The following is a 16,773-nucleotide window of genomic DNA, read 5'->3' on the forward strand; positions in this document are numbered from 1 at the left end:
CTGGAGTGTCCAGCAATGTTATTACAAAATGATTTGGGGGAGTTCTCAAAAATTCTAATTTTAACCCTGACTCAACTACCCCCATTATCCAGGCACTAGAAGTTATCTTTTTCCATTCATCTGAGAAGAACCTCAGTCTTCCCCCTACTGGTAGATCTGTTCTATCTGTAGTTACGTCTACGTCTTGAGAAAGATGAAGGGTTCTTATAGTATCCACCTTTCTTTTGATCCGATGTTTCCCAGTCACGATTATATCCCTGCTGGTCTGACTGGAATTTCCTGAAGGGCATGCGTCTCCGGAAGGCGTTCCTAAAAGTGGGATTAAACGTTTTAGGAAATCCCTTCTTTCTATCTTCTGCCTTTGCAAGGATGTCATCCAGCATCGGGCCGAATAGGTACTCACCCCTACACGGAATGGAGCACAATTTGGCTTTAGCCTGAGCATCCCCCTTCCAGGTCTTTAGCCATAGTGCCCGTCGGGCTGCATTTGAAAGACCCGCCGATCTTGCGGCCAATTTCAGGGAATCAATCGAGGCATCCGCTAGATAAGCCGCTCCTTCTCTGACCTGAGACAGGGAATTCAACAATTTATCCCTGGGTACTTTTGCTTTAAGCTGTTCCTCCAGCTGAGTCACCCAGACCATAATTGATCTAGCAGTACAGGTGCCTGCGATTGCGGGCTTAAAGGCTCCAGATGATGACTCCCACAACTTCTTAAGGAGCATGTCAGCCTTCCTGTCTGAAGGATCCTTAAGGAGTCCTACATCCTCTAATGGTAGCGAGGCTGTTTTCGAAGTAGAGGCTACTGCCGCATCTACTTTTGGGATCTTCATCCACTGGGATAAGGTATCATCCTCAAAGGGGTACCTTCTTTTTGCGGCCGAAGGTAAGAACCCTTTATCCAGCTTGTCCCACTCCCGTTTGACCAGATCTTTAATGGAATCTACCACCGGGAAAGCTTTGCGACGTCTCTAGCTCAGCCCTGCGAACATGATCTCCTGAGTTGTTTTCGGTTCTTTACTCTCCGCAACCCCCATAGTTGCACGGACTGCCTTTATTAAAGTCTCCATATTGTCAGCGGAAAAGCAAGGCCTTCCCTCCTCATCTGAGGAGGATGGTGAAGAACTTTCCGAGCACTCGCCCTCTTGTAACGAAGGGCTAGAATCGGATACCATCTCCATACTGCTCTTTTCATGCCGTCTAGATTTAAGGGACGATTTTATTTCTTCCCTAATTACTTCCCTCAAATCCGATACCCGGAGAGGGGCCTCTTCCTCTAACGTACGGCATATACACGTTTGACATAACTTCTTTAAATAAGTGTCAGGTAGTGGCTCCGTGCATAAAGCACACTGCTTATGTTTAGATTTAGAGACCTTCTTCCCCTACAACAAAGCATAGTACAGAAAACAGTTGTATCAGCCAATGGCTCAGATATAACACTCACCACTGCTGACAAAATTAGAGTACCGGTTTCTGAGGGGGCGAGGTGCGACGTGACGTTGGGTTGCCAGGGTCCTGCTGCCCGCGTACCACATCACCACTACGAGATCTGCTGCTGCTCCTCTGCTCTCCTAGCTGTCAGTGTTCGGCGTCTCCTGTAGAAGACATGTTGCCGCACACACTCACCAAGTGCTGCCTTCTTTTCAAAAGTCCCGCGCTCCTCCTCCCGGCCTCCTCCGGAAGTCGTTAACTTTACTTCCGGGTCATAAGCGCCGACCTGCTCCTGCAGCATCGCGCGCGCGTGGACGACCCAGGGCGGCATGCCTTCCCCCAGGAACGCCACCGATCCTTGCCAGACGAGGGGGGAAGCTGGACATAGGACTTCCCCCGACGCTGCTTCTGGGCCCCCGACTTTGCCGTTCCCCCCGGACACCGCACAGAGGCTTGGCAGAACCGGGTAAGACGAAATCCTGCAGGTTCCCGCCGTCCGGACAGGAACCCAAACTGGAGGGCGAGGGGGACCGCCCCTTTTTAACCTGTAGGTTCCTGTCCGGAAGGTGGGCGGATCCCCTCTCTCGTTGTGGGTGCTGTTGTGGCGATAGGAAAATCTAAAACACAATGAGAACTGATTGAGTGACGTCAAAAATACCGCCCAGTACTCACTGTATATTAGTTTGTACTTGTGTTAGGATGAACGCTATAACTAGAGGCTGAGACGAGCGCGAAAAAAATGTAAACCACATCTAGCTTGCACCTTCCTTTTTGCGCCTTGGATTGTCAATGTATTTCAAATAAATGTGTTTTATCGTGATGCTGGACTCAAATGCTTATATTATAAAATGGACGTCACTCACGTCCTGAGACCAAGCAGGGAGTGCCTCAATTCTGATGTGGATGAGTCTTCAGCACATCTCCTTTTGCCAATCCTTTGCTTCCATGTAAGAATTAACTCTTAGTTCTTCAGACATAATATTAGGGATGAGTTGGGAAGCCCCCCCATACATTAGATTAGATGATTGGCCGCTCCCTACAAAAACAGTGAGTTTATCAGATTGTGATCTAAAGTGCATAAGGGTATTTAAAGTCTTCTTAGAAGATCTAACAATTTGCAAAAACTTATAATTAAATGGGTATTCCCATCTCCAAGATCATATCCCAATATGTAGTAGGTGTAAAAATAATATTAGCAAATACTTCCAATTAGAAATGTACCGTAGTATAGTTCTCCTGATAAGCTATGTCTTTTTCCTCATGTGCAGACATTGCAGCAGCTTAGGTATCCATGGTTACGACCACTGGCAACTAACTGTCACTATATGAGTTGTCAAAACCATGGATACCTAAGCTAGTGCAATGCTGTAACACTAATATTGGCGCCCCTGCATGGTCCTTCTTTCGCTGCTGTATAGATTCTCCATATCCATGGTATTTTATAATATATTGTGCCACTTTTATACTATAATACTATTTTCTCTTTATTTAGAATGTGAATCCCATCTTTACTACTGCCACCACCACTGTGAAGAACCCGAACTTTGATGGCGAATGATCATGTATCTAACAGCAAGCACAAGAGAATGCTTTATTGTCTTTTTGCTTTAAACATGTATATACTTTTTATGTTGCTGAAGTGTTTTTTTTTATTTAAAGGACTTTTCCAGGAATAGAGAAAATTCTGAAATACCTAATTATCAAGTCACATTCATTTTGTCTAGGGAGGTAATCGCTGTAGTGCATAAAAACTGCTGTTATTTGTTACACTGTCAGAGCATGTCCTCAGTGGTTAGCATTGCAGACTTGCAGCGCTGGGGTCCTGGGTTCAAATCCCATAAAGGACATCTGCAAGGAGTTTGTATGTTCTCCCCGTTTTGGCGTGGTTTCCTCCATTTTCTCCAATTTCCAACCACACTCCACAGACATAATGATAGGGAATCTAGATTGTGAGCCCCAATGGGGACAGTGATGATAATTTCTGTAAAGCGCTGTGGAATTAATGGCGCTATAAAAAAAATAGAACATTAATAGGAAGGTGCCTGTGAGCATGTACAGTAGGAAGCTCCGCTGCTGTGACCTTGACATGTGATTACCTTCCTAGACAAAAGGAGCAGGATTTGCTAATTAAAACGTATTTGAGGAGTATATTCATATTGACTAGTGATGAGCGAGCACTAAAATGCTCGGGTGCGCGTTCCTCGGGTCGAGCAGATTGGAATACTCGGGTACTCGACCCGAGCAACGAGCCCAATGAAAGTCTATGGGAAGCCAGAGTATTTCTACCGCAATCCCCCCCGGGTGTCATTTTAAAGTCTAAAAACGTCTGAAAATGATGGAAACACAGCTCAAATGACACAGGAACATTATGGGGATCGCCCCTGGAAGCATTCCTGACTCCTAGGTCACAGTTGTAAGCAATGTTGTCAGAGTTTCACGCCATTTTTACAGGTGCACCAAAAAACATACAAAAACGAAACCAAAATGGATTTTGCTGGGAAATATGTTGAGGTATATCCTTTCCAGGGTAATGAATTGTATATAAGGCAAAATAATTAACTCCAGACCAAAATGTTCCTCCACCACTTGGGCTTAGTTCACACGCAGCGTTTTTGATGCGTTTTTCAACTTTAACATTGCTGTCAACCAATACAAATGCATTCACTGGGAAATGTCATTGTAACATTTAACAACCCTAGCTGGATATGTGTTGTGTGACACATAAGGAGACACATCAAGTTTCATTTCTGAAGGAGGGACTTTTAAAGTCACAAAGCCTATTTTTAGAGGGGCATCAGGCGGCATTAATATTCTTAAAGGGTCATTATTAAACAGTGGGTCTCCTATGCTGTTATTGCCTATGCAGTGAGTGTCTTGGCTGCCAAGAATTACAACGCACCCTAATACCCCTTTCACGAGAGGTACAGGAGCGCCTCCTGAAAAAATGTTGCATTGAATGCAAGGCCTGCCCTGCTATCAAGTCATATGCACCCCAATAAGCCTTTGAACCCAGGTACTGGATGGCCACAGAAAAACCCACTTCATATTCTTCAGTTGGTCCTGCCATACAGGTTCCTTATGTATTCAATGCAAAGGCCGCCTTTACCCAGATTTGCACGCACCCCAATCCCCCTTGGAAGAATCATGGAGGAAAGCCTCCTAAACAAAACTGTCCCATTACCAAGGAGCGTGTCTCCTAGACTCGTACTGCCCATACACCAAGTGTATGGGCTTACCAACATTTCCCGATGGGGGGTACATTTAAAAAAATCATGACAAAATAGTGATTACTGTTTTGAGCTAGGGTAACACACAGCAAAAAAAAGGAGAATGGAAGCCTCAAAAGCACACTTTGTAGCCACAGATAGATGAGGCGTGTCACGAAACTACCACACTGTAAACATTTTTTTGTTTTAACCAAGATAGTGTATAGACCTAGGGTATTAGACAGACCAAAGACTGGAATGTATGCATGAAAAAAAAACTATTTTTAGACCACACATAAAATGGCTGTCGGACGGAGATAACAAACTGTCTCAATATGTGGACTGTATTTTTACAAATTTTAAAACCATAAAATACTGTATACACCAAGAATCAGAGCAAAAAATGGAATGTACCGTATATCTGAAAAGACAAGATTTGAAGACCACTGAGAGACCAGACATGTCACTGAGATAACAGACTGTTTCAATATGTGGGATGTATTTTCAAAAAATTTTAAAAAAAAAAGTATACACCAAGGGTATCAGAGCAAAAAATGGAATGTATGTCTGAAAAGACAAGATTTGAATACCACTGATAGACCAGACGAGTGACTGAGATAAAATAGAAAAATATTTAGAATTCAGAATCCTCAGTGGTTGATACCTTTTAATGGCTATCAGTTAGCCATTAAAAGGTATCAACCACCAAAGATTCTCAATTCTAAATATTTTTCTATCTACTGGCTAACACGGTACCAAGATATATTTCTTTCATGTATCAAAATGTGAGATAAAATACTGTTTCAATATGTGGGATGTATTTTTTTTTTCATTTTTAAAAAACACAAAATACTGTATACACAAAGGGTATCAGAGCAAAAAATGGAATGTATATCTGAATAGACCACAGATAGACCAGACATGTGACTGAGATAACAGACTGTTTCAATATGTGGGATTTATTTTTCAAAATTTAAAAAAACACAAAATACTGTATACACCAAGCTTAGCAGTCTAGCAGACCTAAAAATGCAATGTATGCCTGCACAGGAAGGATTTTGACACCACAGATACACCGTGCGTCTGACGGAGATAACAGAGTGATCAAAATGTGTTCTTATTTTTTTTGGGGGGGGGGGGGGGCCACCAAAATTGTGTCCATAAGTAGGCTATGCCACTAAAATCCAACATTTGGAGTACTAAAATTATCCAAACATTTCCCCATGAGGGGTACATTTAAAAAAAATCTTTTATGGGCATCATAGACACCCGCGGCAAAAATTGGATTTGCTGTAGCAGCACAGAACACGTTAACCCTGGTGATCTAGTGGTGAAGAATGAGGAGACATAAGATAAATCATACTGAAATAAAATAAATAAATAAAAAATGTGACTCCAGGTATGAAAGAAAATAACAAAAGGTAGGGGCGAACACAGGTTCATAAATATGAAGCCAGAATGTGTCCAACGAGATAGGTTTGTCCCTAGCAACAGCTCAGAGACAGGGCTATAAATAAAAATTTAATATAAAAGTCTATGAATAATTTTCAATTGAAGAGGTATACACTACCTCATTAGAGGACTCTTCAGAGCTATTAAAAATTGAAAATATAAGAATAAATGGGAAGAAGATACGTGCATCTTCTTTTTACGAAATTTCCCCCCTGGGGGAGTAAAATTTATTTTGGTTTCAAATTGGTAACGGGCATCATATAGACACTTTTGCCCAACATTGCACTGGTGTATCAGCACAGAACACGATAAACCTGGTGATCTAGTGATGGAGAATGAGGAAACATTGATGAAGGCCTTATTAAAAACTAGGCCCAAGGTAAAGGAGCCGGTCTCCTAGACTTGTAATGCTCATACACAAAGTGCTTGGGCTGACAAACATTTCCCCATGGGGGATAAATTAAAAAAATTAGACTATGGGCATCATAGACACCCTTGCCAAAAATTGCACCGGCTGTAGCAGCACAGAACCTTGGTGATCTAGTAGTGGAAAATGAGACATAAGATAAATCATACTGAAATCAAATAAAACATGTGACTCCACCTATGATAGAAAATAACAAAAGGGAAGGGCGAACACAGGTTCATAAATATGAAGCCAGAATGTGTCCAACAAGATATTTTTGTGCCTAGCAACAGCTCAGAGACAGGGCTATAAATATAATATAAAAGTATTTGAATAATTTTCTATTGTAGATGTATACATTACCTCATTAGAGGACTGTCCAGAGCTATGAAAAATGTAAAATATAAGCAGAACTAGGAAGAAAATACTTTTTACTAAATTTCCCCCTGTTTTGGTTTCCAATTAGTAACGGGCATCATAAAAACAGCCTTGCACAAAAAAATGAGTGACTTTTGTATCACGGAATCCGTTCACCCTGGTGTTCTACTGGTTGTGGATGATGAGGATGAGGATAAGGAGGAGGATAACCCCAAAGAGACCAAATCTGGAAGTGTATACCCATGTGTGGTTGTGAAGAGGTGCATGAGAATACACCTCCCCAAAAAAGAGAATGTATTAGAGGTTATGTTTCGCTGTTTTCACTTGGTGGTGTACAGAAGTCTTGCCCAATCCAGCCCTTGTTCATTTTTATAAGGGTCAGCCTGTCAGCATTTTCAGTTGACAGGCGGATGCACTTATCTGTTATAATTCCACCAGCGGCACAAAAACCAGCTCTGACAGAACGCTAGCAGCAGGGCAGGCCAGGACCTCCAAGGCATAGAGAGCCAGTTCATGCCACGTGTCCAGCTTGGATATCCAATAATTAAAAGGCACAGAGGAATCCCGGAGGACGTTTGTAAGATCTGCAAGGTACTCCCTCAGCATCTTCCCAAACATTGCACTTCTTGTGACAGCACCCCCTTTTGTCTGTGCCGGCACGATGGAAGGGTCGGAGAAAACTGTCCCAGAACTTTGCCATTGTTCCCCTGCCTGAGCTTGATTGTACTTCTGTCTCTCTTGCTTGAACTCCTTGGTTGTACAACAAACTCTGACGTCTGCTGCCAGCATTCTCACATGGGAATTTTTTAAGTAATTCCGCCACAAAGGCCCTCTATAACTGCAACATTTTAGTACACCTCTCTGCCACTGGCAGAAGAGATTGAAAGTTCTCCTTGTAGCGTGGGTCTAGAAGTGTCAGCAACCAGTAATGAGTGTCACCAAAAAATTTTAGAATGCGAGGGTCACGTGAAATGCAGCGCAGCATAAAGTCAGCCATGTGTGCCAGACTGCTAACAGGCAAGACTTCCGTGTCCTCACCAACAAGATGACTGACCATGCTGTCCTCCTCATCCTCCTCCTCCCTGTCCTCAGGCCATCCCCGCTGAACAGACGGTATGACAGCTGTGTTTGTAGTACCGCCTATAGCGCATGAAAGTAGCTCCTGTTCTTCCTCCTCATCATTGTCTACCAATCCATGTTGGGAAGACATGAGGCTGGGCTGAGTGTAATCCCCCTGTATGGTTCCTTGCTCCATGTCCTTGTGCTCTGCCTGCAATGCATCCTCTTTAATTGTGAGCAGAGAGGTTTTCAGAATGCTGAGAAGCGGGATGGTGATGCTAATTATGGCGTCATCGCTGCTCACCATCTGGGTGCAGTCCTAAAAGTTTTGGAGGATGGTACATATGTCTGGCATCCATGTCCACTCCTGAGGTCTTATGTGTGGAGTCTGAACTGAATATCGACGGCCTTGTTGATGTTGGTAATCAACAGTTGCCCTCTTCTGCTCACAAATCCTTTCCAACATATGCAGTGTAGATTTCCAACGCGTGGGGACATCACACACCAGTCGGTGAGCTGGAAGCTGCTGAAGCATGGCAAGAGCGGCTGAAGCTGTAGATGACCTTCTAAAATAGGCAGACAGACAGCGTACTTTCATTAGCAGATATGGCAGCTCCAGGTAGCTTTTCAGAAAACGTTGAACCACGAGGTTAAGCACATGGGCCAGGCAAGGTACGTGTGTGAGCTCACCTTGCCGCAGAGCCGCCACCAGGTTACGGCCATTGTCATACACGATCAAGCGTGGCTGTAGGTTCAGCGGTGTCATCCAAATATCTGACTGATCTTTCAGTGCTGTCCACAGCTCTTCAGACTTGTCAGGTTTGTCACCTAAGCAGATTAGCTTCAGCACAGCCTGTTGCCACTTGGCTGAGGCAGTGCTGCAGTGTTTCCAGCTCCTGACTGATGTGTTCATTTCACCGACGGAGGCTGAAGAGGAGGAGGATAAAGAGGAGGAGGTGCAGGAGCTGTAGTGGTAACCCTGATTGACAAAGGGCCTGCATTTCTCGGTGTAGGGAGGATATGTTCCATCCCAAGGTCTGACGGGGTCCCATGTTCCACTAAGTTAACCCAGTGTGCCGTCAATGAGATGTACCGTCCCTGCCCAAAAGAACTTGTCCACATGTCTGTGGTTAAGTGGATTTTCCCAGTAACAGCATTGTTGAGGGCACGGGTAATGTTGTTGGACACATGATGGTGTAATGCCGGTACGGCACACCGGTAGAAATAGTGGCGACTGGGGACCGAGTACCTTGGGACAGCCGCCGCCATCAGGTTGCGGAAAGCTTTCGTCTCTACGAGCCAAAAGGCAACATTTCGAGCTCAAGCAGATGAGAAATGTTAGAACTTAGTACCGTGGCCTGTGGGGTGTTGGCTGGGTATTTCCGCTTGCGTTCCAATGACTGGGGTATAGACAACTGAAGGCTTTCCTGGGACAAGGACGTGGATGGGCTTGATGATGGTGCTGCTTGACTGTGGGCAACAACAGCTGCAGGGCTACAGGCATCTTCACATACACAGTGGACTGTTGATTGGCTTCTACGCAACACAGTGGAAGAAGTGGTGTCACCTGCAGACAGTGTTCCTGGAGCCTGGGGTTGTGCCTGCCATGTGCCTGATCATGCTGGTGGTGGTGGTCAGGCTGGTAGTTTTGCTACCCCTGCTAATGCAGGCATTGCAGGTGCTGCAAATGGCCTGTTTGGGGTTATCGTGAGAGACTTAAAAAATAACCAGACTTGGGAAGATCTAACAGTTGGAATGGCAACTTCCCTCATGTTGGTGTTACGGGTAATGGATGCACGCCTTCTGTCTGTGGCCACCACACTGCTTCTTCCTGCCTGTTGGGGTGATATGCCTCCTTCCCCATGTGTGCTGCTGTCCTCACTCTGCATGTCCTCCTCCCAGGTTGGTTCAGTCACTATGTCATCCACCACCTCGTCTTCCACATCCGCACCCTGCTCCTCCTCCTGACTTTCTGGCAATTGTGTCTCATCATCGTCCACCTCTTGTGACACTTTCTCACCATCGCTTTCATGTGACCGTGGTTGTTCTAAGCTTTGGGCATCACTACATGCGATCTCATCTGGCCCCACTTCAAGTTGACCGTCCGAGAGTCCGGAATCTTGAAAGGGAAAACTGAACACCTCTTTGGAGTGTCCAAATGTGGGATCAGTTGTCTCAGGGCACTCGGCATGGTGAGAGGAAGGAGGATCAGGGTGAGGAATATCCGGTTTACACTCACAGCTACTCAGACTTGACCATGTGGAAGACATGGTGGTGGTGGTGCTGGCTAAGTGACTGGAAGCATTATCCGCTATCCAGCCAACAACCGTTTCACACTGCTCAGGCTTCAATAGTGGTGTGCTGCGGTCCCCTAGAAACTTGGGCAGGGAGGTCGAGCGAGAAGATGTGGGTCTTTGTTGTGGCCCACTTTCAGCTTGGCCACGGCCTCGTCCACTGCATGCACCATCAGCATCACGTCCACTTCCCGTCCCTTGCCTTGCCCATTTTAAATGGACTACTGAACTATTTCAAAAGCTCAAGACAAATCTATTTATTTGGAGATAAATTATGTGTGATCAGTATGCCTGCAATGCTACGATTTTTCTACCACAGATACACCAGGCCTCAGCCTGACATAACAGACTGTATACATTTTTAGGGTTTTTTTGGTGATTTTTTTGAAAAAAAAAAAAGAGTGGTACAAGGCTAGCAGACAGAACTATGCTACATATGCCTGTGAAGGTATGATTTTTCCACCACAGATACACCAGGCCTCAGCCTGACATAACAGACTGGATGTGGGTATAATGTACCACATATGGTGGTCTTGCCCAGTAGTAGCTAATTTGGGGTCTAGAATAGAAAATATGGTAGAGGAAGTTACAGGAGCTAAATGTCCTATGTTACCAGCTACATTCTTATTAAGATGCAAACCTTTAAATATGCAGAACCCATCCTTTAAATTTGCTCAGTTTATACTACAAGCCAGTTAAATACATGTAGCTTTTTTATGTCCCCACTGTTATCGCTGGGGTTAATAATACGTAATACGAGAAATTGGAGGCCATTAGGGCCGACTCAGTGGAGTACTTTAAGAAGATCTGTTCCCATAGATGGCTAGACCACATGCTCCGGATAGGCATCATCATTTATCTCTGATGTGATGGATATGCCTATTATTATCTGTGAAATGTACTATCGCTTCTGCCTTATTCTTTTCATTGCATCCTTGTATATGTAAGGTAGCCAGACCTTTGGGCAAGGGGAACGCTCTGCAGCAGTTAACCCTTTATACACCGCAATTGCAGTACCCTCCTGGGCATCCATTGATAGAAGGTAAAATACTTCTTGCTAAATTGTATTATGCATTAGCATATTCCCACACATATATATAACTAGATAGAGGCCTGATGCTATCGCATCGGGAGGGGGTAATGTCGCGATGAGGACAGGCTTTGCAGTGTTGAGAATCTTCCCCCTATGTGCTCACCCACCCATCCACTCTTTTTCCCCATGTGCTGACTTTTCCTATCTGTGCTCTCTTCTTTGACCTGTCTACCCCATATGCTATTCCTCCGTCTCTCTCCTTTCTGCGCTGTGTTCTCCCCTCAAAGACAATACTGACATTACAGCAGGAAATTGCAGAGGATAGATTTTGTGAGGTAAAATATTTTTTAAAAACAGTCAGTGAAATATTTTCCCCACAAAATGAATCCACTGTGATCCCCTGCTGTAATGTCAGTATTGTCTTTAGCTTCCTCCCCTGCCCAGGAGATGTGGTATGCTCCGTACACGGTCAGACACAGTCCATTTTTAAAATGAACATTCGTTCGTGGGAAAACCCCTTTAATGTGACCGGCTTCCTCTGCCTGTAGACACTGACTGCCGCCAGGATCAGCTGAATGATTCACTGCACCTGCGCATAATTCGTGCAGGCGCAGTAAATCAGACCGCCACCATCTTTGTGCAGATAGCGGCGATCACATTAAAACTGCACATGTGCTCCTCCTGTACAAAGATGGCGGCAGTCAGTGAATCATTTGGCTGATTCCGGTGGTGGCGTGTTTGCGACGGTGTTCCACTGGTGGTACTGCGCAAGAGGCTGTGTGAGTGTGTGTGAGTGTGAGAAGTGCGACGGTGTTCCACTGGTGGTACCGTGCAATAGGTTGGTACCAGCAGCAGTTTCCATATTGAGACACCCATCACTTGGGTGTCCCAATATGGCGGTCGATGAATTTCCTCCGCTTGGAATTCTGGGATACAGTGACATCTGGACAGAACAGGAAATTAAAACATTACAAGGCAATTATATTAATAGACTAGATGGTGGTCCGATACTAAGGCATCGGGTATTCTAGAATATGTATGTAGTATATAGCACAGCCCATGTAGTATATAACACAGCACACCCAGTATATAACACAGCCCATGCAGCATATAACACAGCCCATGCAGTATATAACACAGCCCACATAGTATATTTCACAACCACGTAGTATATAACGCACCCCACATAGTATATAGCACAGTGACGTAGTATATAACACAGGCCACGCAGTATATAACACAGCCCACGCAGTATATAACACAGCCCACACAGTATATAACAGAGCCCACGTACTGTATTGCACAGCCACGCAGTATATAACACAGCCCACGCAGTATATAACACAGCTTACGCAGTATATAACACAGGCCACGTAATATATAACACAGCCCACGTAGTATATAGCAGTGTGGGCACCATATCCCTGTTAAAAAGCAATTAAAATAAAAAATAGTTATATACTCACCTTCCAGTGGCCCCCGGATCCAGCCCAAGCCTTTAGCGATGCTCGTCGCGACGCTCCGTTCCCAGTAATGCCTTTCGGCAATAACTCGTGATCAATGTAGCGGTCTCGCGAGACTGCTACGTCATCATCTTGCCAGACCGCTATGTGATCTCGAGTCATTGCCGCAATGCATTCCTAGGACCGCAAGGTCGCGAGGAGCGGGAGAAGGGTGCGGCGGACACCGGAAGGTGAAAATATGTTTTTTTTTTTTGTTATTATTATTTTTAACATTATCCTTTTTTCACTATTGATGCTGCATAGGCAGCATCAATAGTAAAAAGTGAAGCGGTGTTTAACTCCCGCCCCAATATCGCTGATTGGTCGCGGCCGGCGACCGGGATTTCCGTTACGGACAAACAGACGGAAATAGACAGTTATAGACTGTATATAGATTCCTTCGGATGTACTACCTTGAGCACCTATTGATTTTTTCTGTGCAACCAACATTGGTGAATACCTTTAAAGGTCACATGCACCCTTTTTTTGAACAACACTTAATATTGCTTTATGCAAAACTTGGTTGTGAAAAACAAAATACGTATTATTGTCTTTACCAAGTGGCTTCTTTTTACGCTTTGACATGCTGTTCTAATTGCATAAGGCTCAATTTAATTCTGTTGCAATGCCATATAAAGATATATATTATTATTATTATTTTTTATTTATTTATATAGCACCATTAATTCCATGGTGCTGTACATGAGAAAGGGGTTACATACAGAGTTATAAATATCGTTTACAGTAAACAAATTTACAGTGACAGACTGGTACAGAGGGGAGAGGACCCTGTCCTTGCGGACTTACATTCTATGGGATAGTGGGGAAGAGACAGAAGGTAGGGGCGAGGCGGCGGCTCTGGCGATGGCGAGGCGGCAGAATGGTTATTGCAGGCTGTAGGCTTTCTTGAAGAGATGGGTTTTCAGGTTCCGTCTGAAGGAGCTGAGGGTGGTGGATAGTCGGACGTTTTGAGGCATGAAATTTCAGAGGATGGGGGATATTCGGGAGAAATCTTGGAGGCGGTTGTGTGAGGAACGAATAAGTGTGGAGGAGAGTAGGAGGTCTTGGAAGGATCGGAGATTACGTGAGGGAAGATAGTGGGAGATTAGTTGAGAGATATAGGGAGGGTACAGGTTGTGGATGGCTTTGTAGATCAGTGTTAGTAGTTTGAACTGGATTCGTTGGGGAATTGGGAGCCAGTGGAGGGATTTGCAGAGGGGCGAAGCAGTGGAGTAGCGAGGAGAGAGGTGGATTAGCCGGGCAGCAGAGTTGAGGACAGACTGGAGTGGTGCAAGAGAGTTAGCGGTGAGCCCACAGAGGAGTGTGTTGCAATAGTCGAGGCGGGAGATGATGAGGGAGGAAATTAAGGACAGGGCCGAGTCGAGAGTTACCTCGAGGCAGCGGATTTCAGGTGCGGGAGAGAGCGTGATGCCGTTTACCATAATAGATAGGTCAGGTAGGGGGGATACGTGAGATGAGGGAAAGATGATGAGTTTGGTTTTGTCTACATTGAGTTTTAGGAAGCGAGAGGAGAAGAAGGAGGATATGGCTGACAGATACTTCGGGATTCTGGAAAGCAGAGAGGTGGCATCTGGGCCAGAGAGGTAGATCTGAGTGTCGTCTGCATACAGGTGGTACTGGAAGCCGTGGGACTTTATGAGTTGTCCTAGGCCAAGAGTATAGATAGAAAAAAGTAGGGGCCCTAGGACTGAGCCCTGAGGGACTCCAACAGAGAGAGGGCGGGATGAGGAGGTGGTGTGGGAGTGGGAAAAGCTAAATGTGTGGTCGGAAAGGTATGAGGCAATCCAGGATAGGGCAAGGTCTTTGATGCCAAGGGAAGAAAGAATCTGTAGCAGTAGGCAGTGATCGACTGTGTCGAAAGCAGAGGACAGGTCAAGAAGGAGGAGGAGGATGGAGAACTGTTAGCTTTGGCTGTAAGTCATTAGTAATTTTTGTCAGGGCAGTTTCGGTGGAGTGGTGGGGGCGGAAGCCAGATTGGAGGTTGTCAATGAGAGAGTTAGATGAGAGGTGGGAGCAAATTTGAGCATGGACATGCTGCTCAAGGAGTTTTGAAGCAAACGGGAGCAGTGATATGGGGCGGTAGCTGGGCATAGCAGTTGGGTCAAGGTTAGTTTTTTTGATGGGTGTGATGGTGGCATGTTTGAAGGCCGAGGGGAAGGTACCAGAAGATAGCGATAGGTTGAAGAGATGGGTTAGGGCTGGAATGAGCATGTTAGTGACGTTGGGGAGCAGGTGGGAGGGGATGGGGTCAAGTGCACAGGTGGTGTGGTACGATTTGGAGAAGAGGCGAGTAAGCTCTCCTTCAGTGATGTTGGAGAGTGAAGTTATTAGGGAAGGGCAGAGGTCTGGTATATGGAGTGGTTGGGATGATGGAACTGTAAAGGTTAGCCTTGTCTGGTCGATCTTGTTTTTGAAGTAGGTGGCAAAGTCCTCGGAGGAGATGAGTTGGAGGTGGCAGTGGTGGGCGGAGGAGGGAGGTAAATGTGCTGAATAGCTGTTTTGGGTTGTAGGATAGTGAAGATACAAGGTTAGTGAAATAGGTCTGTTTAGCGGAGGTGAGGGCAAATTTGAAGTCAAATGTAGCTTGTTTGAAAGCAGTGAAGTCGTCTGGCAGGCGTGTTTTCTTCCAACGCCACTCCGCAACCCTGGATGCTTTTTGAAGTTGCAATCTACATGTTTATATATTTGCTTATTTTCATGCCTACTATATTGATTTCTCCAAGCCTATACAGTTCGAGGAAAACTGCTCCCCTCCAAACTCGTCATTAGCTCTCCGTTAGGGCTTATATTAAGTGCGGCCATTCTCTTTCCAAAACTTGTCTTTATTCAAGTAAAACACAAACATTCTCAAATTCAGACGGGACAAAGACATTTATAATAAAAAACGTCCTTAACTGTAATACAAAATATGTAATTTACATCATAAAATGTTGCGCTTTTAATCTCATACGTCAGTTCTACTACAAGAAAACGAAAAATCAGAATAGGGGAACACGTCCATGATGTGAGCCAACACACCAAGCATAACATGCCACATGTTTCCAATCATTTCATTACAGTACACAACCAGTATCGGATTGGGGTGCCAACGGCCCACCAGTGACATTGACTTTGGAGGGGCCCACTTTTCACCTGCATACAAATATTACACTGCCCTCGCTCACAAATGTACCTATATCTCTATATAATAATAAATTGGGTAGTTTAGTTAATGAATGATGAGTTGCTGTTTTTTTCTGTGCAAAGTGAATCAAATGAATTATGCAAAGTACTGCCCATACAGTGGGGTTGGGGGCCCAGATCTGCACAGGGGCCCACAGGGGGATTCTCCTGTTACCCTGAGTGCCAGTCCGAGCCTGTACACAACAGACTGATAACAGACTGTTTGGTTTATGGTATAGATCACATCTCCAAACATATACGTGGAGGCGATAGGGAGAAGGTCTTACGTAACAGAGAGGCCGTTTGGATCTTTTTATTAAACACACGGGGTCCAACAGGATTGAATCTAACATGTGAAATCATGCTTCATTATTAACACTATTGGTATTGTTTTTTTTTTTCTTTTGTGTGCATTCTCTGTTCCTCATGCTATAAATTCTATTTTGCTTGCTGTGCTTGTAATGCTTAATGATGCTTTACTGTTTATTCTCTGCACATGTATTCTGATATAGAACAAGCACTGCTGATTTTCTAAAGGTGTCTACTAAGTAATCAACCACCAATCTGGCCATCCCTTGCTTTTAAATCCTTCACTTTTTATTTAAATTTTCTCTAGCCGAGTCTAAGAACAAACCAAGCTTTCGAAAAGCGTCCAGCGTTTTCCTCACACCCCTTATCCCCAACCCACACCTGTGCTCAGGTGTATGCAATGGTGCTTGCTGAGATTTAAAAAGAAACAATAAAACTTTATGGATTTTATGGACTGAAGCTGGATTTGATCTTCCTTGCATTTATTGAGGGCACAGTATGGAGGCAGTACAGCGTG

At 44.7% G+C, this 16,773-nt stretch overlaps 1 protein-coding gene across 4 annotated transcripts in view; it reads left to right on the forward strand.

The window, feature by feature from the left end:
• Positions 1-3,061, forward strand: part of ITGB2 (integrin subunit beta 2) — a 220,890-nt gene extending 217,829 nt beyond the window's left edge. For all 4 annotated transcript variants that reach the window (XM_069733517.1, XM_069733518.1, XM_069733520.1 and 1 more), the window contains exon 16: positions 2,927-3,061. In XM_069733517.1, the coding sequence (XP_069589618.1) occupies positions 2,927-2,992 (66 nt within the window). In that variant the 3' untranslated portion in view covers positions 2,993-3,061. The remainder of the gene's footprint in view (positions 1-2,926) is intronic.
• The last annotated feature ends 13,712 nt before the right edge of the window (positions 3,062-16,773 follow it).

Source organism: Ranitomeya imitator, chromosome 7 (genome assembly GCF_032444005.1).
Source record: "Ranitomeya imitator isolate aRanImi1 chromosome 7, aRanImi1.pri, whole genome shotgun sequence".
Taxonomy (NCBI): domain Eukaryota; kingdom Metazoa; phylum Chordata; class Amphibia; order Anura; family Dendrobatidae; genus Ranitomeya; species Ranitomeya imitator.